This window comes from Elephas maximus, chromosome 4, assembly GCF_024166365.1.
Source record: "Elephas maximus indicus isolate mEleMax1 chromosome 4, mEleMax1 primary haplotype, whole genome shotgun sequence".
NCBI lineage: Eukaryota > Metazoa > Chordata > Mammalia > Proboscidea > Elephantidae > Elephas > Elephas maximus.
In genome coordinates, this window is record NC_064822.1 from 196,877,610 (window position 1) to 196,898,999 (window position 21,390).

The 21,390-nt window shown below is 60.8% G+C and overlaps 3 protein-coding genes across 13 annotated transcripts; 1 reads left to right on the plus strand and 2 right to left on the minus strand.

Moving 5' to 3' along the window:
- The first annotated feature begins 221 nt into the window (after positions 1-221).
- On the plus strand, positions 222-12,131 carry NCAPH2 (non-SMC condensin II complex subunit H2). The gene is made up of 20 exons (XM_049884784.1): positions 222-469; positions 6,319-6,420; positions 7,220-7,275; positions 7,361-7,445; positions 7,526-7,594; positions 7,723-7,802; positions 7,878-8,011; positions 8,338-8,421; positions 8,721-8,839; positions 9,759-9,830; positions 10,057-10,120; positions 10,317-10,424; positions 10,534-10,587; positions 10,720-10,794; positions 10,901-10,990; positions 11,078-11,146; positions 11,230-11,285; positions 11,366-11,467; positions 11,621-11,770; positions 11,845-12,131. Exons 1-20 carry the CDS (start codon positions 362-364, stop codon positions 11,983-11,985), a joined length of 1,818 nt encoding a protein of 605 aa, XP_049740741.1. The 5' UTR covers positions 222-361; the 3' UTR covers positions 11,986-12,131.
- Positions 12,132-12,275: 144 nt separating this feature from the next.
- On the minus strand, positions 12,276-18,698 carry LOC126076206 (thymidine phosphorylase-like). 10 transcript variants are annotated; one of them, XM_049884781.1, is made up of 10 exons: positions 18,447-18,695; positions 18,045-18,253; positions 17,662-17,864; positions 17,067-17,165; positions 16,527-16,656; positions 15,989-16,107; positions 15,406-15,568; positions 15,095-15,325; positions 14,729-14,869; positions 14,413-14,635 (listed from the first exon to the last, which is right to left on the minus strand). In XM_049884781.1, the coding sequence occupies exons 2-10, from the start codon at positions 18,241-18,243 to the stop codon at positions 14,463-14,465; spliced, it is 1,458 nt and encodes a 485-aa protein (XP_049740738.1). In that variant the 5' UTR covers positions 18,244-18,253; positions 18,447-18,695; the 3' UTR covers positions 14,413-14,462. The 10 variants fall into 10 exon arrangements, with proteins under 10 accessions (XP_049740731.1, XP_049740732.1, XP_049740733.1 ...); XM_049884774.1 differs by lacking the exons at positions 14,413-14,635; positions 15,989-16,107 and adding an exon at positions 12,276-13,095 and having other exon boundaries at positions 18,447-18,694; XM_049884778.1 differs by lacking the exon at positions 14,413-14,635 and adding an exon at positions 12,977-13,095 and having other exon boundaries at positions 14,729-15,325; positions 18,447-18,697.
- A 42-nt stretch (positions 18,699-18,740) lies between these two features.
- On the minus strand, positions 18,741-21,074 carry ODF3B (outer dense fiber of sperm tails 3B). 2 transcript variants are annotated; one of them, XM_049884788.1, is made up of 7 exons: positions 20,959-21,067; positions 20,448-20,590; positions 19,929-20,132; positions 19,566-19,670; positions 19,253-19,374; positions 18,988-19,128; positions 18,741-18,855 (listed from the first exon to the last, which is right to left on the minus strand). In XM_049884788.1, exons 2-7 carry the CDS (start codon positions 20,554-20,556, stop codon positions 18,775-18,777), a joined length of 762 nt encoding a protein of 253 aa, XP_049740745.1. In that variant the 5' UTR covers positions 20,557-20,590; positions 20,959-21,067; the 3' UTR covers positions 18,741-18,774. The 2 variants fall into 2 exon arrangements, with proteins under 2 accessions (XP_049740745.1, XP_049740744.1); XM_049884787.1 differs by having other exon boundaries at positions 18,741-19,128; positions 20,959-21,074.
- Between the last annotated feature and the right edge of the window lie 316 nt (positions 21,075-21,390).

A 21,390-nucleotide genomic window follows, 5' to 3' on the forward strand; every position in this document is an offset into this window, starting at 1 on the left:
GGCCCCGCCCCGCCCGGCAGGCCCCGTCCCGCCCACCGGGCCCCGCCCCGAGCCTCCAGGCTCCGCCCCGCCCCAGCACGCGGAGGGAAACTGCAAGCCCCGTCCCTTTGCTGGCTCCGCCCCGCCCCGCCTCGACGCCTGCCCCACCTCCAGCGCGCGCCGCGGCTTTCCTCCCTCCCCCGCCTTGCCTCGAGTGACGTCATAGGTCTGCGCGCGGCGACGCGTGCGACGTATTCTCCTGGGCGGGAACAGCAAAATGGCGCCAGAACTGGTGGCGGGCTGAGGGCACTGGTCGGTCCCCTTCGGAAGCAGATCCTGCTGTCCCGGCCCGCTCTTGCCGCGCGCCCGGCCCCTCCCGGACATGGAGGACGTAGAGGCGCGCTTTGCCCATCTCCTGCAGCCCATCCGGGACCTCACCAAGAACTGGGAGGTGGACGTGGCGGCCCAGCTGGGCGAGTATCTGGAGGAGGTAAGGGCGGCGGGGGAGTGGCGCGGCGTGAGCCTCCAGGTCGGCGGCCCTCCGGCGCCCCGGCTTCGCTCGTCCCCAGGCTCCTTACTGCTTCCTTTTCCCAACCGCATCATTGCCTCCCGAAGTCACCTCCTCGTGAGGTTCGCCAGGAGTCGTAATTGCAGGTCGCTGCTCTTTGGTGAGCCGTGAAGTCGATTTCGTGAGTTGTGACAAGCAGTTTTCTCAGATGAAATAGAGCAGACTAGAAACTATTAAAGTTCATTTTGTTTTAGTTATTGTGTGCATATTTGTGTATGTGTATGTGAGAGAGAAACTTGGATCACTGTGCAAAAGGGTTTCTTGCAGTGGGTTTCCAGACCGCTTTTCAGCCACTGCCATGTTCATCCTGCCAGCATTAATCGTTCTTCCGTGTTTGACAGCCGTGCCTACCCTTTAACATCAAGTCAATTCGGATCCATAGCGACCCTATAGGACAGAGTAGAGCTGCCCCATAGGGTTTCCAAGGCTGTAATCTTTTTTTTTTTTAATCTTTACGGAAGCAGACTGCCACGTCTCCTGCGGAGAGGCTGGTGGGTTAGAATGACCGACCTTTCAGTTAGCAGTGCCACCTCCACTAAGGAGCCGCCGGCTCCACTTTTGCACCTCCCTCTCCTCAGCCCGCCCAGCCTGGCTTCCCCTACACTTAAACTGCTCTTTTCTTGATCAACAACGACTTTCATTGTACCAAATCCAAGGGACGCTAAAAGTGTTAGCTTACTCCAGCGGCAGCCTTTGTTGGAGTTGATGGCTCCCTTTTACTTGAAAGGGTGTCTTTTTTTGGGTTCCTTGACAGGGCATTCTGATTTCCTTCTTATGCCACTGGCTCCTTTTTTCTCCTGTCTAATCGCTCCTCAGGGCAAGGGCCAGCCATATTTTGGCACTTCCGCCCTTAAACAATCTCATTTATTTCCACGATTTTAAAAAACATCTGCATCATTTTAACTCCGAAATTTATATCTCCACCCAGATCTTTCTTCTGAATCTATTTTTGTGTTTCTAGCTGCTCATATGACATTCCGCTGATTTGTCACATAAATATTTAAGGTATTTAAAGTGCAATTCTTCATTTTTCTGCTCAAACCTCAGTCATTGATTTCAGTAAATGGCACCACTGTTCAACCAGCTACTGAAAGTGAAAGGTAAGAGCTGTTCAGGTGAAACCCCATGCAGTGCACCCCGTTTATCCATGGATTCTGTCTCCTATACCACCAGAGTATTGCTTGAATTCACCTGCTCTCCATTTTCACTGGTCCAGGCCACCAGCATCTCTGAATCATGTGAAATCTTCCCAGCAGCTCCTTACCTCTGCCTTTGACCCCCCGCAATCCATGTTCCATCCAGCAGCAAGTGTGGCTCTTAGAAAATAAAATCCAGCTACATCACCTTGCTGCTTAAAGCCCATCCCTGCTTTCCGCTGCACTTGGAATATAACCCAAATTCCTCCCTGTGGCTTCCAGGCCCCTCTGGGTCTGGCCCTGCTACCTTTCTAGCCTCATCTTAGGCCATTCTCTGCCTTACTCTTTCATGTCAGTCAACCTGACACCTTCTAGCTTCTTCCTGCCTGAGGGCCTTCATATGTTCTGCTCTAACTAAGGAACAATCTTTCCCCAGTTCTTTGTATGACTAATTTTTTCTCATCTTTAGATTTCAGCTTCAGTGCCAGCTGACAACTATCTAATAAAGTTCAGTCTCCCAGGGTACCTTATGCATGTACCTTATGCATTTTAGAGTACTTTTTGTGATCTGCTCTTTAACTTATTTACTTGTTTGTGGTCTGTATCTATCCTAGTGTGTAAGTTCTGTGAGGGCAGGGGCCACGTCTTTGCCCTCTTCTCTCTGCCTTATTGAATGCCTGGCTCACAGTAGGAGTGGAATAAATATTTGTTGTGTGAACACTGATCTGGTGAGTGATCTTCTCTGCCCTGACATTCAGCCTGCTGAGAAAATGTGGAGAACTGTGCCAGGTGGAGTTACTGTGGATTCAGGTTTCCACACTGAGCAAGGCCTTGGTGACACCTGGTAAATCTGCTTCCTCCTGCTGCCCTCCTGCCTGTTTCTGTGCTCACAAACCTCTGGCCCTGATGTCATGATCTCCAGCCTCTAGTTTTGCCTTTTCCCTTCTTTTTACCTTCCACATAGTTAACAGAACGTTCTTTTTTGACATGCCATGTTGCTGTCCTGTTTCATCCATTTATTTATTCGGTGCCTGTAACCACCAGCTTCATAAGGCAGGAGGTGAATCATTATCAGCCTCAGTGCCCCGAGGCTGATTGTTACGAGGTGGAGGTCAGACATGCCACCTCTCTCCTTGCGGCACTCTCTACTTCTCTGCTGGGTTTGATGATTCGCTGCAAGGGTCACGCAGAACTCAGAGACCATTATTAGGGTTTATTAGGGAAGTAACAGGTTTCAATTCAGGGTCAGGAATGACTCAAGATACAGCTCTTCAAGATCAGGACAACCTCTTCTCACCTGTACCCACTGGCAGGCCTCTCTTTGGTCCTTGGCCTCTCGGACCCTTGCCTTAGCCTCTGCCCTGCTCAGGCAAGTGTTACAAAGCCCTCATAGCTCTGCCAATAAGTACCGGGGGGCACCCTACTCCGCCAGCAAGCTTCACCCTGAAGGTGTTCCGCTCTCTCACTCCGTGGGTCAGCAAGCCTAGCTCCGCCAATAAGTGCCTGGGGCATCCCACTCCATCAGGAACGTTTCTGTGTGAAGGCGCTCAGCTCTCTTGCTCCATGGGTCGGCACACCCGCTGTAACCGCCTTGCTCTGTGGGCCAGGAAGCCCACCACACCGTCTCTTGCTGGTCTCCTGCTACTGCTGCGGCCGTTTCTCTGCTGCTGCCTCTCACTGTCTTGCACCATCTCTGGTGTTACAGCTCTCTCTCTCTCTGTCTTGGGTCTAGGGGGTTCTCAGCAGAGGGACTCCAGGTCCAAAGGATGTGCTCCCATCCTGTCATTCTTGGTGGTAGTCAGGTCCCCTCTTTCTGCTTATGGGATGGCTCATTTTAAGCCTAGCGGGATGGCAAAACTGGCCAACTCCCTCATTAGGGTTCCATACACCTTCTTTGCATGGTCCCATACCCCCTGCCAAGGGTGCCATGCCCTATTATTGCATTATTATCAAGCTATCCAGTCCTCTTGGTGGGACACAAGCACCTTATTTGCACAGCCCCATTCAGCCATTTGGTGGGAGTTACAAGACCATGGATGAGAAAGGCCATGTAAAACTGATCCGCTGTAGTGTGGCGTTGTTCAGTGTCTAGCTGTGTTAGACCCTAGGGAATAGTGGGAAGCAGACCAGACAACAGCTCCTGCTTTAATAGGACCCCCAGTCGGTGGGGAAGATGAGTCTTAAAGAAGTAGCCACACGGTGTTGTAGTTAGTGCTTTTTGTGCTCTGTGCATATGAGCTCATTTAATCCTCACGAAACCCCTACTGGTGTAGGTGGTTCTTCCCCTTCTCACAGATGAGGAAGACGAGGCATGGGAAAGTTAGCCATGCCCAGTCACGACTGGCAAGGGGCAGAGCAGAGTCTGTGTTCCCAGCCACTGCACAGCACCTTCGTATAGTCACAGGCTACCTGAGTTCTGAAAGAAACGTTTGAGGTTCCATGAAGAGTTTGACTGGGGATCTCTCTCTTTTATGATGAAACCAGCTGCCTAGTTAAGTGAGCTGAAGAAGATTCCAGGCAGAGGGACAGGTGTGGGAAGGTTCTAAGCAGGCCTGCGTGGTCACATGGCTCTGTTTAGAATTTGGGGTTTTCCATTAGGGTTCTGAGGGCACGTTGTGGTCCACTTTAGGACAAGTGCTGGCTAGAGTGCTGAGCATAGGCAAGGGAAGAGAGGGTAGGAGAGCCCTGTTGGATTCTGTGGTCCAGGCCAGAGTGGAGCTGGCTGGGCAAGAGCAGGGCTGTCACCCAGAGCAGAGTGACATGGTCAGGGTACAGGCACAGCAGGGCATTGACAAGGAACTGGGACAGGTGGGATCAGGAGGTGAGAAGGAGTTAGACTCCAGGGTTTCTGGGCAGGTGGTTTGTGTCAGAGGTTATCTGGACTTCAGCGTGGACTTGTTTAGTATGAATTCCCATTAAGACATCCGATGGACATCTGAAGTGGGCGCTGGACTTGTGGGTTTAGCGCAGAAGGGAAGTCCAAACTGGAGCTGTATTTGGGAGCCATCGGAAGCGTAGACAGGTGGTGTAGGTGCTCCAGCCTGCCACCCTGCGGGCCCTTCCCCGTGTCCTGATGCTGTGCTTCCCCCACAATGGCGCTCCTCTGTCCTCCTTCCCCCTGACCCTACACACTCCTCTCTCCCCTCAAGAGTCAGTAGAAGCATCTTCCCTTTGGTGGCATCTTCCCAGGCTTTCCCCCTTCTTTGTGATGCTGTGTTTGAATAGTATTTGTTCTCCTAAGCAGCTGTACCCTTCTTGGCTCACTGCCCTTGCATGGTGGCCACTCTTCCTGCCGGGCTGTCTCCCTTCGTTTGTTTGGCAAATGTCCATTTTTTAGGCTGAGCTCTGACATCACTACTTGACATGTTCATCAGATATTTATTGATACCAGTGTCAGGCTCCAAACCTGGGGCTGGAATTTAAAGCAGCTCCCAGCCCAGTGAGGGGACAAGAGGCAGGGGACGGCTCCAGTGCGTGAGCCTACCCTGGTGATGGAGCCGTGCAAGGGTGCCCAGAGCTGGGTCTGCGTCTGCGGGAGCAAGTGGGGGGGGGGGCTGCAGAATCTTTCACATTAGAGCAGAGTTGGGGGTACCTGTGTCTGGGGGATAGCTGGGGGAAGGTGCCCTATGGCAAAGCAAGGGCAGAAAGGCTTGAGGAAATACCAGGGAGCCTTCAGAGTGTCCATCACAGAGAGGTGCACAGTGGAGGGCCAGCTTGGGGGGACAGTGAGTCAGGCCTGGAGATGGAGGGTCAGGAACACATCTTGGTGGAGCCATCCAGTAAGCAGCAGGAGAGGGTCCTGGAGGTGAGGTCTGAGAATCATGAGTGCAAGCCTGGCAGTCTGGTAGATGGGTGGTGGATTCACAGGTGAGCAGATGAGTCATGAAGAGAGGAGGGCCAAGGCAAGCCCTGGGCGCTAATGTTTCTGGGTGAGCAGGGGAACAAGGGCTTAGAGAAGGCCGGCGTGGTGGAAGGGGAAGGAAGATAACCTACCAGAAGTGTCTCCTGGGTTCTCTGCTCCAAGGATGGAGACCCTGTTGTTCTACGTCTGTGTTCCCTACCCCCGGGGTTTCTCTTTTCTTAGGGTGGGGGGTCTGTGTGCTGGGACTGTTAGGGTGGGGCTCTGACTTGGGGGAGTGTCATAGAACGCCCTCCCCGTGCCTCACAGGAATGTGAGTGGCTCTGGCCATTTGGTAGACAGTCAACTCTGGGAGCCTCCCTTTTAAATACGCTAGGTCCCAGAGATTACAGGAAGTAGGTGAATGACAAAAAAGGTGAACACACAGTGGAGTCAGATCTGTCAGCGGAGGGGTGGTCTGCTCTCCATCCAGCGCTGTCAGAATCACTAGGGGGTGCTGCAGAAGAGGATGGGGTGCTGCAGAGGGGGAGAGGGAAGGCTGCAGAGGGAGCAGAGGGCTGCAGAGAGGCAGGGGCTGCAGATGGAGGGGGTGCTGCAGAGGGGGAGAGGGAAGGCTGCAGGGGGCTGCAGAGGGAGCAGGGGCCTGCAGATGGGGGGCTGCAGAGAGGAGGGGGTGAGGGGGGCTGCCGAGGGGAGGAGGGGGGAGGGGAGGGGGGCACTGCAGGGGAAGCCACACTAGCATGGGGCTCCTGCCCACCCCTGCGGATGTCTTGCAGCTGGACCAGATCTGCATTTCTTTTGATGAAGGCAAGACTACGATGAACTTCATTGAGGCAGCGCTGCTGATCCAGGGCTCTGCCTGTGTCTACAGTAAGAAGGTGAGCCTGCGCTGGGACGGGCTGGGATGTGCGGCAGGCCAGGGGCTTGTCCTCCTCTGACCTGACCTCCCAGCATCCCAGCCTCCACTCCCGAGTCCTTGTAACACTAAAGAGCAAGCTTGGATTTAAAATGGCTTCATGTGGCCAAGAAGAGAGGGTGCGTGTGTTGTTGGCGCCGTTACTGCCTGTACGAGTAACACCTAAGGCAAGGGTATACTGCACATAGGGTGGCACCTGTGCGCCCTGCTCTGTCATCCGGCAGTCTCGTCGTGGCATCTCAAAGGCCCGAGCCCCTTCCCCCTACTCAGTGGGTCCTCCTATTCTAGACAGGAAACAAGGTTGTGGCTGGAGCTGCCTCGGTGCCAGCAGAGACTCACAGGCGCTGCTGTGGAGGTGGCATGAGGCCTGAGGGGGCAGGAGAACAGCAGGAGCTGACCTCGGGCTCCTGGTGGGAGGGGCAAGGAGGGTGGGCGTGGCTGTGAGGGGCGCTGCCAGTGAGGGAGTGCACTGGGGGAGCCAGGGCTGGACTGAGTCTGCCTTCAGAAGGCCTCACTGGTTGCTGTGTGCAGTGGTGGTGGGAGGGGCGGGGGCCTCCAGCCATCAGTAATTAGCTGGAGATGCTGGTTCGATTTCAGATGTAGTTTCGGCAGTAGAATTGGTAGGACTTGTGCTCAGGGTCTTGGAGATAAGGCCAGGCCTCTGGGTGCGCACAGTCCTGGTATAGGAGGCCCCAGGGACTAGGGTGGGGTGGCTGGAGTGGGCCCGCTCTTCTGCCTCCTCACTTGTGCTCTGGCGGCAGGTGGAGTACCTCTACTCGCTGGTCTACCAGGCCCTCGACTTCATCTCTGGCAAGAAGTGAGTACTGTGGGTGATACTGGAGGTGGTGACTGGGGAGGCCCCATGCCTCCTCTGAAGCCCACACAAGGACCCTCTTTCCCAGACAGGCGAAGCAGCTCTCCTCGGTGCAGGAGGACGGGGCTGCTGGGGCTGCTGGCTCTGGGGCCCCCCAAGAGCCAGAGGATGAGGTGAGGCATCTTGGCGGGTGGCCCTGCCTGGCGCTGCAGCTCCTGGCTCTGGGTGCGTCCATGACTCATTTTTCTCATAGTTCCTGTCCCTGGATGAGCTGCCTGATGCCCGGGCCTGTGTGGACCTGAAGAACAGCCAGGCTTCCAGTGTAAGCAGCCCCTCAGGGCTCTCCTGGGGTGTCTTGCTGTTGGGAGGGGTGCTGGACAGTGTGGGCTCCCTGCCTCAGGGCCTGAGGGACAGACACATTGCTCACACCAGCCCCTGGTCTCCGCGCAGGAAGTGGTCATTGTGCCCCTCATGCCTATGGCCCTGGTGGCCCCGGACGAGGTGGAGAAGAACAGCCACCCTCTGTACAGGTATGGGCCCAAGCCAGGCGGTTGGGCGGGCTGCCTGAGAAGGTCTCTACAGCAGGTGTGTTTTTGCTAGCACAGCTGTCAGGGGGAGGTCTTGGCCAGCCGGAAGGATTTTAGGATGAACACATGCACCCCCCACCCCAGAGGGGCCTTCATGCTGGAACCTGTGGGCATGTGCCCCCAGGAGACACTGCTGCAGAGGACCCAGAAAGGTGAGGGGCTGGACATGGGGTCTTGGAGTGGACTGCACTGTCCGTTTCCCCGTGCCTGCCTTCCCCAGGGAGGGAGCCCCTGAGGCATCGATCCCAGCTATCACCTGGGACAGGTGACCTCACTCCCTCCCCAGGCCTTCTGCTCTACTCTGGATGGGTTGTTGGGCCTTGTCCCATGTCCCCCTGACCTTCACTGTAAGCTGGCAGGGTCAGAACTGTCCTCAGTTGGGGTACCTGACACATGGGACCTGCTTAGTTCTGTGACAGCAGGGTGAACATCTGTGGGAGGGGCTGGGCTGACCCTGCCCTGCGCCCCATCTCTGCAGACACCGGGAGGGCTGAGGAGCAGCCACTGGAAGTCTCTGTGTGCAGGAGTCCTGCCCCTGCGCCCTGCTTCTCCCCGGAGCCAGGTGAGAACATCCCAGTGGGGCAGGGCCGTGGTGCTCAGTGGGGGCTGCACCCCCAGTTTAATAGAGGAACACTTGCCAAGAAACAGACAAACCATACAAGTGTGAAGACCAGTATTTATAATGCAGACTTAATGATCTCTAGGCTCTAATTAGAGGACCTGAGAGTCTGGTCTCCTGGTGTCTGGCCAAGGGCAGCTGGGCACCCCCACCTCTCCCCAGGGGCAGCCCCTTCCTTCACAGTTTGGGTCTTTAGGTTCCTTGGGGCTGAGGGTCTTGCTCTCCTGCCCTGCACTCTCCAGAAGGCCTGATGCCTGGAGGTGGGGGGGATGACAGGGATGACGAAGAGGAGGACCAGGCAGCGGCAGAGCTCCCAGAGGCCGTGGTCCCCGAGATCCCTCTGGAGCCGAGCCCACAGCAGGTAGGACCCCACTGAGGCCCGAGAGCCCAGGTGAGTGCACCCTGAGACAGGATGAGGCAGGTGGAGCTGCCCTGAGTTCATATGGGGAGTGGCTGTGCTCCCCAGCTGGGTAGCCTCTGCCCTTCTTGGCGCCTCAACTGCAGGGAGTGGGGGGGCTTTGCCCGGAAGCCCAGTCTTCTCCACTGGCCCAGACGTGGTCCTGTACCAGCCCTCTGCTGCGACCCCACACCTCACACCCTCCCTGGGCACAGCATTTACTCCCCTGGAGGGTGGTTGGTGTTTGAGGTTTTGAGCTTTGCAGAGCTCACAGCCTCCTTGGAGGGCAGCTGGTGCCCCTGGCCAGCTCCCCTATGATCAGGCTGGCCAGAAAGGGACAGGCCTTGGAGGCCTGTGCCTCCTCAACTCCCCCAGGGTTGGCTGTGCTTGAGACATGGCTGAGGAAAGCCCTTCTGCTCTCTTACTGAAAATGCTGAAGTGTAAAGGAGCAAAATGTGAACGTTTGCTAGTTATGGTTGGTAGACACGTTTCATGTTTCCATAAGTACTGTACTACCACGAGTCCACTAGTGTATAAACGGGCCTCCTAGAGTTTTCTGGAGCTCTGGCGGCACCGTGGTTAAGAGCTACCGCGAGCTACAGCTGCGAACCAAAAGGTTGGCAGTTCCAACCCACTAGCCGCTCCTTGGAAACCTTATGGAGTTCTTTTCTGTCCTATGGGGTCACAATGAGTCAAAATGGACTCGACGGCAATGGGTTTGTTTTTTTTAAGGGTTTCTTAGATTTTTTGTTTTACTTTTTACACTTTAGTCCTTGAACTACTTGGATTTCCTGCCCCAGAGTAAAGCTGCTGGATGCCAGCAGGCCAAGGGCTCAGGGCCTGGGGTGGAGGAGTGAGGCAGGCTATGTGGGTGTCTCTGCAGAGTGTCGACCTGCCCCGGAAGTACATGCTGCGTGAGCGAGCGGAGGCCCCTGTGCCCATGTCCCGGCTGAAGGTGTGTGAGGACCCCCGCCCTCCCTTCACGTGCTGTTGCTGTGCTCACCTGGCTTGCCTCCCCCCCTGCTGGCCAGCCTCTCAGCACCTCAGGTCCTTCGCACTTGTCTTCTCCTCCTCCTCCTCCAAGGAGTGCTCTTCCCTCAGATTAGAGCCCCCTCCTGCACAGTGTGGGGTACCTTCTCCCACATCCCCCCCAGCGTCTGCTTGTGCTCTGTGCTCAAAAGGCCCTGGACCCCTGGCAGAGCCTGGACCCCTTCGACTCCCTGGATTCTAAGCCCTTCAAGAAAGGTAATAGGGGTGGAGGTGAGCTGTGTCCCAGCTGGTATCTGGTGGGGACTGCCTTCCCTCACTCGCTTCTAGGGGAGGAGGGGTGGGAGCAAGGATCATGTAATCTTAGGCTTCGCAGTCACTGCCCAAGGTCACCTCCTGAGGTTGCCAGGGCCCTGCAGTTCAGCTCCAGGACAGTGTCCCCGTTTTCCCCCAGGTAGGCCCTTCTCTGTGCCCCCCTGCGTGGAGGAAGCTCCAGGACAGAAGCGCAAGAGGAAGCGTGCCACCAAGCTGCAAGACTTCCACCAGTGGTACCTAGCCGCTTGTGAGTAGGTGCAGTGGTTCTGAGGGGCCAGGGAGGTGGGTGAGGCCATTGCTGAGGGGAGGGAGGCAGCAGGGCCTTGGCCAGAGTCCTGCTGACTGTGCTTTCCCAGATGCCGACCATGCTGACAGCAGGAGGCTGCGGAGGAAGGGCCCATCCTTCACAGGTGAGGCTGGGGTCTAGCAGGCAGGCAGTCCTGAGGGGTGACAGCCATTCCCTCTGCTGCTTGCCTGGCTGGGGTGGACAGGGTTGGCCTGAAAGACACAGGAGCCCCTCTGCCCGAGGCCTCTGTCCACAGACATGGAAGTTCTGTACTGGAGACACGTGAAGGAGCAGCTGGAGACCCTCCGGAAGCTGCAGAGGAGGGAGGCGAGTACCATCCACTCTGGCCGTGGTCAGCCCACACAGCCCCGCATGCCCAGTGGGCCCTGGGTGGGAGATTGTGGCACCCCTCACAGATGCCCCCTCTGGACAGACAGGTGAGCAGTGGCTGCCAAGGGCTGAGGAGGGGCTGTGGCCTGAGGAGGAGGAGCGGCTGGAAGACTCCCTAGAGCACCTTGGGGAAGCAGGTGGGTGCCTGCTTGCTGGGTGGGATGGGGCGCAGCTCCCCTGCCTGGCTGGTGGGGCCTCCTGCTCACAGCCTTCCTGTTTCCCAGATGATTTTCTGGAGCCTGAGGACTACTTGGAGCCTGAGGGGACAAGGCCTGGGGAAGCTGATGACCTAGGTCAGTCTGGGAGTGGGCAGCTAGCCAGGAGGGCAGTGAGGGGCTCTGGAGTTCACCCCAGCTCACAGTTGTCCTTCTCCCAGATGCAGCAGCCAGGCCCCCGTCTCTGAGCTACGAAGAGCTGGTTCAAAGGAACGTGGTAGGTCTGGGTCAGAGCTAGTAGGAACAGAGTGCCCAGGACCCTGCACAGAAGGCCGTAATCTCCATCTGTTTCCCCAGGAACTCTTCATAGCCACCTCCCAGAAGTTCGTCCAGGAGACGGAGCTGAGCCAGCGCATCCGAGACTGGGAGGACACCATCCAGCCCCTGCTCCAGGAGCAGGTCAGTGGGCGCTGTGGGTCTATAGGAGCATGTCCCCTCCCCAGAGGCAGCTCCTGGTTAAGGCCTGGAGTCTCCTGCCCACTTGGGCTCTGGGGGTGCCTGTCCCAGGGCTGGCCCTGCCCTGTGGACAGCATGACCCTCTCCCTGACACAGGAGCAGCACACGCCCTTTGACATCCACACTTACGGGGATCAGCTGGTCTCACAGTTCAGCCAGCTCAACGAGTGGTGTCCCTTTGCCAAGCTAGTGGCTGGCCAGCCTGCCTTCGAGGTGTGTCGCTCCATGCTGGCCTCCCTGCAGCTGGTGAGTAGCCCTGGGGTGGGGTGGGGGTAAGGGGTGGTGATCCCAGGACCCTGCCTGACACCTCTTCCTCTCAGGCCAATGACTACACGGTGGAGATTGCCCAGCAGCCAGGGCTGGAGGCTGCCGTGGACACCATGTCCCTGCGCCTGCTCACACACCAGCGGGCCTACAAGCGCTTCCAGACCTACGAAGCCCCCTCGATGGCCCAGCCCTGATGAGACACTCAGCCGGGGTGGGTGGGGCTGCCAGCTTCCTTGCCCCATGTGTGCTGGGACACAGAGCACCTGCTTCTTGGCTGGCCCGGCATAATAAAGTAACATTACCATCCCACCTACCCACCACAACAATCTTAAAACCCTTGTGCAGAGAGAAAGACTGCCCAGTGCTGCCCCCCGACAGGTGACCAGCTCGGGCCCTTCCTGTCCTGCCTCCACTAGCTGCTGTTTTCCAGACCACACACACACTGCTCCCTGGCTCCCGTTTAATGACACACAGGAGATGCAGCTCAGTTGAGAACGCTACGGAATACAGCCATGTGGCGTCGCACACTGTCTGCGATCTGCTCGGCCGACCTGCCCCGGCCATAGTAGTCGGTGAAGAGACCATCAGGGTTGAGCAGGTAGATGGCAATGGAGTGGTCCACGATGTAGTCCTGGTCCTCATCCTTGGGACCAGGACTATAGTATACACGGTAGTTGCGACTAGCCTGGGCTACCTGCTCGGTGGAGCCAGTCAGACCCAGCAGCCGTGGATGGAAGTCCTGCACATAGCGGGCCATGGCTGGCACATCGTCCCGCTCTGGGTCCACAGTGACGAAGATGGGCTGCATGGGTGGCAGGCTGGGGTCGGCCTCCAGCTGCTGCACCACCTGTACCAACTTCTCCAGCTCATCGGGGCAGATGTCAGGGCAGTGGGTGAAACCAAAGTACATCAGGACCCACTGACCCCGGAAATCGGCTTTGCAGCGGGCCTGGCCCCTGTGGTCCAACAGGCTAAAGTCACCCTGGCCCACGGCCACCTGGCGCAGGGCCTCTGTCCGCTGTTGCTGCCGCCACCGCTCCTTCTCGGCCCGAGCAGCCAGCCAGGCCCCTCCGAGCCCTGCCCCAAATAGGGCCGTGATAAGCAGCCTTGTCCGCAGCCCAGGGCCCTGGGTCCGGCTGTGCCCTCCTGTTCCTGCAGGGCCCTGCCCTGACAAGAGCCAGGGCCTCAGATGCAGGGCCTTGCCTCCAGGAGCTCCAGGAGGGGCTGAGGCCAGCAGCTTGAGCCGGGAAAGCCCTTGCCAAGCCTTGGGTGCCCGAGCTGGCAGCAGCATGGATCTGACACACCTGTAGAAGAACAAGGGTGTCAGGAACCTAAAAGAGAACAAGAAGTTGCTTTGGTCCACAACTGCCCGTCTAGAGAAGCCTCGCCACTCAACGTGAAGGACCTACCCAACAGTCAAGGTTAGCCACTGCCCGAGAATGTGCCCCAGGTATTGTCCCACACTTACAATGCTCACCTCTGAAACCTCTGCACCTGACCTGCTCTAACCTGATAGCCTCTGTTGGCCTCGTTCTACCTGCCCACCGTCTGGTCCTGCTGCTGTCCTGTGCCCGCCCCCTGGCACAGCCTAGCCAGCCGCTTGCCTTCTGCCTGCACCTCAGAGCCGAGCATCCTGTCGCCTGAGAATGGAAGGCATCCCAGTACGATCATCTCCTGGGTTTCCGAGTATGCTTATCTACCTGTAATAAACCCCACTTCTTGGAAGGAAGTGGATGAGTCTCTAGCCTGCAACCCCAAAGACTAACCCAGCTCTCAGCCTTGATGCAGCCCGGCAGCGGCCCCTCCAACCCGCCTGAGTAGTGTGAGTCGGCCCAGCCCGGCTGACGCCCTCCACGGCCACCCCTCCTGTCCCGGTAGTCGGGTCCTGGCTCACCGGCTTCCGCTGGCGACCAAGCCCGCCCTCTGCCGCCGAGGTTTCCCGACGGCACCCGCGTCCGCAGGCGCCTCGCCGACCGGGCGGCCCCGCCCTTGCGCGCCCCGTTCCCGAAGCGGAGCCGGGACCCCGAGCAGCAGTGCGCGCTGGACCTAAGTCGGGGCTGCTCTCGGGAAAGCAGGCCTCGGGGGGGCCAGGCCCCGCGCCTGCAGACCCCGCGCCTGCAGCCCCTCCCCCGGCTCCCGCCCCGGGGACGGCGCGCGCGGTCGGCCGGCCACGTCCGAGGACTGGGGCGCCCTCGCCGCGCGCACAGGCCAAGAGCCCCGGCCCGGAGCCAGCCCCTTCCCCTTCCCCGGCGGCCGCGCGCAGACCTCGCAGCAGGAAGGGGCTGTGGGCAGCCGGTCGCGGCCGCGTCAGCAGGACGAGGCCTCGGGAGGACCCAGCACCGCGCGGCCGTCTCGCCGTCCCCGAAGCCCCCACGCGGCTCGGCGGGGGTCGCCGGGCTCCTACGGGTGCCACGCTCGACGCCCAAGCGCATGCGTCAACGGCGCCGCGCAGGCGCAGGCGGGCGCGGCGGCTGGCAGGCTCAGCATTGCGCATGTGCAAAACGGTCGCCGGCGGGAGGAGGGGCCGCCGCAGGGCACGTGTCGGGTCGTGACGGCCTCGCTTGGACCCCATCCTCCCCTCGCCCCGCCCCTCACGTCCCCGCCCCTCCCCCCGCGCGCCGGGCATCGACCGCGACAAGGGACGCGGTCACGGGGTCGCGGCTCTCGAACTTTATTGCTGCGGCTCCCCGGGAGCGCGCGCGGGCGGCGGCAGGACTAACTCCGCGAACGGCGATGGCGCGGCGAAGGGCGCGCGGCCCGAGAGCACGAGCGCCCCCTGCAGGGCGCGGCGCTGGCCGTCGCTGAGCGCGGGCCCGTCCCGGTGCACGCGGAGCCAGGGCGTCCCTGCGGGTGGGCGCGCCGGCGGGGTTAGCGGCGGGGCGCGCGGGGAGGCGGCCGGGGCCGGCGGCGGGCGGACGGGGGCCGGGGCAAGCTCACCGCGGCGCAGCCTCTGGCCCACGCCCACCAGCAGCTCGGCGCCCACGGCGGGCCGGAGGGGCTCCCCAGCGCGGCTGCGTCCGGCCCCGAGCTCGTGCAGTACAAGCGCCAGCGGCAGCGCCCGGATGAGCTCCACGGTGCCTGCGGGGAGAGGGCGCTGGGCGGGCCGGGGCGCCGCGGCGGGGAGCTGGGCTCGGAGAGGGACGGGGTCCCCGCAGCGCGCAGGAATCCCCGGAGAGCGGCTAGGCTCGGGGAGGTGGGGGCAAAGTAGGTTGGGGTCTTTGGGGAGACGCCGGGGGTCCCCGAGACGGGCTGGGCCCCGGGAGGGCCGGGCGGGCGGGGGTCCCCGGCCCCTCCCGCGCTCACCGTCGGCGGCCGCGCGCAGCTCCTCCTGCTCCCGGGCGCGGGGCAGAAGCTTTCGGCGCCGCGCTGGGGTCCCGGAGCACAGGCCTCGAGCCAGGTCCTCGTCCACGCCCTGCGCCGCGAGCATCCGCTGGAAGCGGTCCCGGGCGGAGCCGTCGTCCAGTACCGCGGCCACCCGGGCTGCGCCCTCCTCCTGGCTTTGCGCGCGTCCGCTGAGCCAGAGCAGGGCGCCCCCTGCGGACGGCAGGGTTAGGTGCGGCGGGGCCCAGGGCTCCGGTCGGGGCGGCTCTGACCCTGGAGGCCGCGCAGCTCACCTAGTCGGGTGACCAGGTCCCGCAGGTCTGGGGGCCCGGCGCCGTCCATGCAAAGCAGCGCCTCCTCTACCTCCAGCGTGTGGCCCACGCTTCGGCCCAGAGGGGTGTCCATGGAGGTCAGGGCGGCCGCGACCCGAAGCCCCAGGCCTGCCCCCACTTCCACCTGTGGAGACACGTTGAAGGTGGACTCCGTCTGGCAAGGACCCAGCTCACCAAACTCTGAAAAGTGTGCTCCGACAACGGGCTGCTCCTTGGTCCTGGCCCTCAGGAGCTGAGGGGTCAGGGAACGCTGAGAGGGAGACACCTCGAGCAGCATCTGCCTAACCTGGCAGGGTCCTGGCCTGGGGCGGCAGAAGGGAGTGGCAGAGGGTATAGGGGAGGCCTGGGCCAGACATGGCTGTGAGTGGACAGGCTGACCGGGCCGCAGAGCACAGGTTGGAGTGGATGGTGGGCCTACATGAGGAGACTAACCCCACAGATAGTCTCCACACCACACATGGAGACCCCACAGAAGGGCTGCACTACACCGAACCCCCCAAAGTGAGGCAACACCTCACAGTCTCTGGTGGGCACAGGTGCTCACCAGAGTCTTTGCCAGCTCCCGGGCCTGGACCTCACTGGGGAAGATTGCAGCACCCCCGAACTTCACATCCACCACCAGAGCCATGAGTCCTTCCACTGCCTTCTTACTGAGGATGGAGGCTGGGGGGATGGAGAGCTTGGGAGGGGGTCATTGCCCCCAGGATGTAGGGATGATGACTCAGGTCAGGGGTCAGTCAGGGGCCCTGGGCATTGGGGGTCCCCAGTGGGCCAAGCCGTAGATCACCCTCGGTGAATTGAGGGTCAAGTGTTCTGTGATGCAGGGGCCCTGGTCCGGGCCCTGGTAGGGGTCTAGGCACATTATGAAGGTCAGAGCACTTGTGATGGGAAGGTGGCTGACCCCAGGGGTTGAGTGTAGGTCACCTGGTTTGGGGGAGGCAGGCTCTGGAATCAGGTTGCCTGTGATGAAGGGACCCTAATTTTGATTGCCACCTGTGGTGAGAGGACCCTGACTCTGGAGGTCGGAGGTCAGAGATCTACAATCTGCAGGAGGCCAACCCTGGGGTCTGAGGTCAGGTCACCTGTGACAAGGGGCAGGCTATCCACAGTGGCGGTCACATCCCTGGCTGCATACAGGATTCCGTCTGCAGGAACCAGCTTCTCACTCTGGCTCACGATACAGCAGCCCACTTGCTCCAGGAGCTCTTGCATCTGGTCAGCCCCCCCCCACACACACATTAGGACTCTGATGACTCCATCACTGACCCTGACCAACTGTTCATCAGCAACCTTGACATATGTCCAAAACCGTGACCAGTGACCATCAGTGACCCATAAGCAATTGTGATAAATTCTCATCAATGACTCTGATCTTTGATCCATCAAAGACCCTGATCAATGTCCTATGGCTCATAGATTGAAAAACGGCCCATTGGCGATTTTGACCAATTCTCCATTAACGACCCTGATCGAGATCCACTGATTACCATCCATGGCTCACGAATTTAGATCAATATACTCATTAGTGGCCCTGATTAATGGCGCATCATCGGCCCAGCAGTCACTCAGGGTAACGTTCCACCTATAACCTCAATCAACAACTGTTCCTCCCTTCCCCCTACCTGCTCTGGGCTTTGGATGACAGTGAATCCAGGAATAGACTCCAGCTTATCCAGGGTGCCCCCCGTGTGCCCAAGACCACGTCCGCTGATCATTGGCACCTGGTGGGCAGGGATGCTGAGCACACCTGCACAGTGCCCCACCTCTAGCGTGCCCCCTGGTTAGGACTTCAGCGGGAGTTAGGACGCATTTATTAAGCAGTTGTGCTAGGTGCCCAAGGAATGGAAAAGAGATTGTCCTGGGTCGGGGGTGAGGTGGGTGGTCATTGGGGTAGGAGGCTGGTACCTGTCCTTAGGGGCCACAAACCTGGTGGACTGATGGAGAGAATCCAGCCCTTTTCAGGCCCCATCCTATCTAGCGTACTAAGAAGAGGGGTTCTTGGTCCTGTCCTATGGGGTCTAGCCTGGGGGACAGAGGGGGTGAGGGAGCCAGGTTCTGGGGCCAGGCTGGGTACTAAAGGGGGGAGAGGCCTGGGTCCTGCCCTTGGGAGTCTGGGCCAGGCTGGGGGTTGGGAGCTGCTGGTGGGTGGGTGGGTGGGTTGGGTTGCTGGCTTTCTGGGACCAGAGATTTTGGTCTGGGGAGGAGGTGGCTTCTAACCTTGCAGCCACAGGCAGCCAGGGCAGGTGCCAGGACCAGGCTGACCTTGTCACCCACGCCCCCGGTGGAATGTTTGTCCACGAGCTGCCCCTGCCAGGCCTCTGGCCACTCCAGCCGCTGCCCCGATTCGGCCAGGGCCCGGGTCAGCGCTGTGGTCTCCTCCAGGTCCATGCCCCGAAGTCGGATGGCCATGAGCATGGCCCCTAGGTGTAGGGTGGTGTGTGGGCAGCAGGGTGGGGAGGCCCCTGGGGCCCGCATAAAGCCAGTGATCCCGGGGCAGTGACTGTGGTGGGATGCTGTGGAGTCCCCAGGGTGGGCAGTCTCTGCCAACCTGGGGGTCAGAGTCAAGGTCGGAGTGAGGTTGCCCAGCCCTCCTCACGCACCGATCTGCACGGCCTGCGCACTCCCGTCCACCACGGCGCGCACGAATCCCCTAATGTCCGCCTCGCTCAGGCGGCTTCCGTCTCGCTTCAGGCGGATCAGCTCGGGGACCTGCTTCGGCTCGGGAGCGGGGTTAGCAGGGCCCTGACTCCCTCCGCCCGCGAGGAGACCAGGAGGTCGTGGGGTCCCTGGAGCTTCCATCGCTCTAGGCCTGCAGGGGTTCGAGACACACCTGGAACCTGCCACCGCCTTGTGTCGGTGTCTCCGCGGCCACGTGCCCCATCCCGATCCTGCTCACGAGTGTCTCTTGCGTTCACCTCTGTCAGACCCTCTGACCCCTGTTCTTGTCTCTCTTGGTGTCTGTCTCCACTTTTCTGTCTCACAACCTGACCCCCACCCCATACCTGTCCCGCAGTAGCGGCCCGCGCCTGTCCTGCTCCGGATTCCAGCCCAGTGTCTCCCGCCGCGCGCCTGGCCACGGGATCTGGACCGCGGGGTCAGCAGACTCTTGCACCGACCGCGGCAGGGGGCAAGGTCCGCGTGTGGCCAATGGCTCGAGGCCGCTCTGAGGGTCACGCGGGAGGATCCGGGGCGGAGCGGAGCTCTCGGTGGGTGGGATACCTCCCCTACCCCCCTCGGATGCCGACTGCGCAGGCGCGCACACAGAGGCGGACACGCGGCTGCATGTGACACTTTAAGCAAACATTTGTGGGGCCGCGCCCGCCCGGCGGGTCAGCCATCCACGTCGGTCACCAGCGGAGCCAGGTAGTCGGAGTGCCGGATTCCGAAGCTCCAGCCACGGGGCTTCCGGTGCTGTGGGCGGGAGAGGCCGCTGACCGCGCAGAACCGCCATCTGGCTCTGCGTGCTCCGGACCTCAGACCCTCGGTCCAGGAGCCAAACCCTGAGCTCCCGCCTCTGCCCCCTGCCCCTGAACTCCAGGCCACCTTGTCTACGTTGTAGGCCGCGGGCCCGGGCTTCAAGGTGTTGTCTTCGGGGAGCGAAGTCCGGGCCAGCATCGTGAACTGGGGGGCCCGGGACTTGTAGACACCGGGGTTCACCACGTGGTAGGCGCAGGGGCCCGGGGTCTACGGGAGGGCAGGAGAGCCACTGGGCCTGGCTTCATTCTGCGCAGACCACTAACTCTGCCCTTGCCCTCTAACCCCTCTGTTGACCCCTTACTACAATGAGCCCTCGTGGCACCTTTCCCACCTTGCTGAGGTCCTCGAAGAAGGTGCCCACTGCGCTGCGGCCATAGATTGAGTAAGTTGGAGCCGAGACTTTGCCGATGACGCGGGAGCCCAAGAGTGAGGGCACCGTGTAGGTCCCGGGGCCTAGGGTGGGGCAGTCGTGGGGCCGAGCTGGGGATGAATTCTTGCGAATAGGCCCAGGGTCCCCACAGCCGTCCGAGGGCCGGGTGATCCCAGCGCCTGCAGTGCGCACTCTGAAGGGTGGACCCGGTGCGGGTCCAGGACTGTAGAGAGGAAAGGGGCATTTCCACGGCGCTGGGACCTTCTGGCCTCACCTGGGGTTTGTTGCTCAGGTTGGACGCCCCAGTTTCGAGGAGCGATGGTGTGCCGAGGCGCGCTGGGGTATGCCAAGTTCCCGGCTCTCTCCGGGAAGTATCTGCCTGCGGGGCGGACAGAGGGTGTGGGCCGGAACCGCGTGGGAGGGCCTGGTGGGGACCCGGACTGGGGGAGATTGGACTCAGGATTTCTCAAAGCCACGTGGGAGTCGGGGTACTGGATTTTGACATTTCAGAAAAGGGGGTCCCAAATCTGGGAGGTTACGGTCCCTGAAAGGGGTTAGGGGTTCAGCGGGGGTTCTTGGGCGGGGCTCCCGGGAGGCGGCTCGGAGTTGGGGAGGCCGGGGTCGCAGGGAGCCTGACCCGGTCCAGGAGTGAGGAAGCGCGCCCCGTCGCGTGGGCGACCGTAGATGGAGTAGGAGGGGGAACCGTCGGGGCCGCGCACGGTCATGCGGGCGGGCACTAGGTGGCCAGGCCCGGGGCTGCAGGACTGCTGTTGCGTGGGGAGGCGCGCACCGAAGGTGTAGGCGGGGGCGCGGGGCCGTGACGGGTCGTGGAGGATGTAACCTGCAGGAGTGTCCCAGCGTCAGCGCCGGGTGCGCCTCCCTCCACCCCCTCCGGGGCACAGGGTCCCCACCCGTCTCCCCCTTGCCAGACTTCCCCGCCCCCGGGACACAGACACCCCTCCTCCTCCCCCTCCCCCGGGCATAGTCCGGGTCCTGCATCCCTAACAACCCCCACAGTACAGACTCAAGTCGCCCGCACAGGTCCTTCCCTAGGTCCCAGCCCGCAGACCTCGCACCTCTGGATGCATAGACCCCTCCCACCTCTGGCACAGACCTCCTGCAAGGCCCCCTCCCCCGGTAACCCCCGCCCAGGTACCGGTGTTCGGAGGCAGCTTGTACTTGGGCCCCGGGCCTTTGTAGAGCGCCGCGATGGGCCCGCGGGGTCGGTGTGGCCGCCAAGGGCCGACCCAGACGTCCGAACCCATAGCTCGAAGGGCTGGCACCTGCGGCCCGCGGCACCTGTGGACGGAGGGTTGGGAGCCCCGGCCCTCCACCCCGCATACGCCGCGGAGCTCACCCTCTCCAGTTCCCTCCCGCTTAGCCCGACTACGGGGGCGGGGCCCACCCGGTATCCCAGGCGCCAGGAAAACAAACGGCAGCTTTCCAGGCTTGGTGACGGGGCACGGGGCGGGAACAGAGCTTCAAGGCCATCCCCTGTCTCCTGTCTCCAAAACGATTTCAGTAGGGTGGATTTCGGGAAGAGAATCCCCCGAGTTTCCGGAGGCCGGGAGATCTAGGGCGTCGGGCGAAGATAGCCTGGGGAGGGGCCGCTTGGGGTACTCGGAGCCCCGGAGAGAAAGCCCTGACGTCCGAATGGATGGACTGACCTGCTCGGATGGCTCCCGGTGCTGGCAGGCAAGGTGGGGTGGTGGTGCTGGCAGGCAAGGTGGGGTGGTGACTCTAAGCTGGATTTCCGCCGCCGCCCAACCCTACTCCCAGACCCCATTGTGTCCCCGTCCGCTTCCTGGCAACGGGACTGACCCGCTTTGCGCCCTAACCTGGCTCCGCCCCCACTTCCTGCACCATCTTTGGCGGGGACTCTACCCTGGTTCCATGGCGCTGCTTGGCGTCCTTCAGGCTGGGCCGCAGAGCAGAAGGTTCAGCCTCAACTTTCCTTAGGCTTCAGTTCACCCATTCCAGAATTGAACAGATATGTAGATAAAAAGGATAACCTGGTGGCGTTTTGGTTAAGTGCTATGGCTGCTAACCAAAAGGTCGACAGTTAGAATCCACCAGACGCTCCTTCGAAACTCTATGGG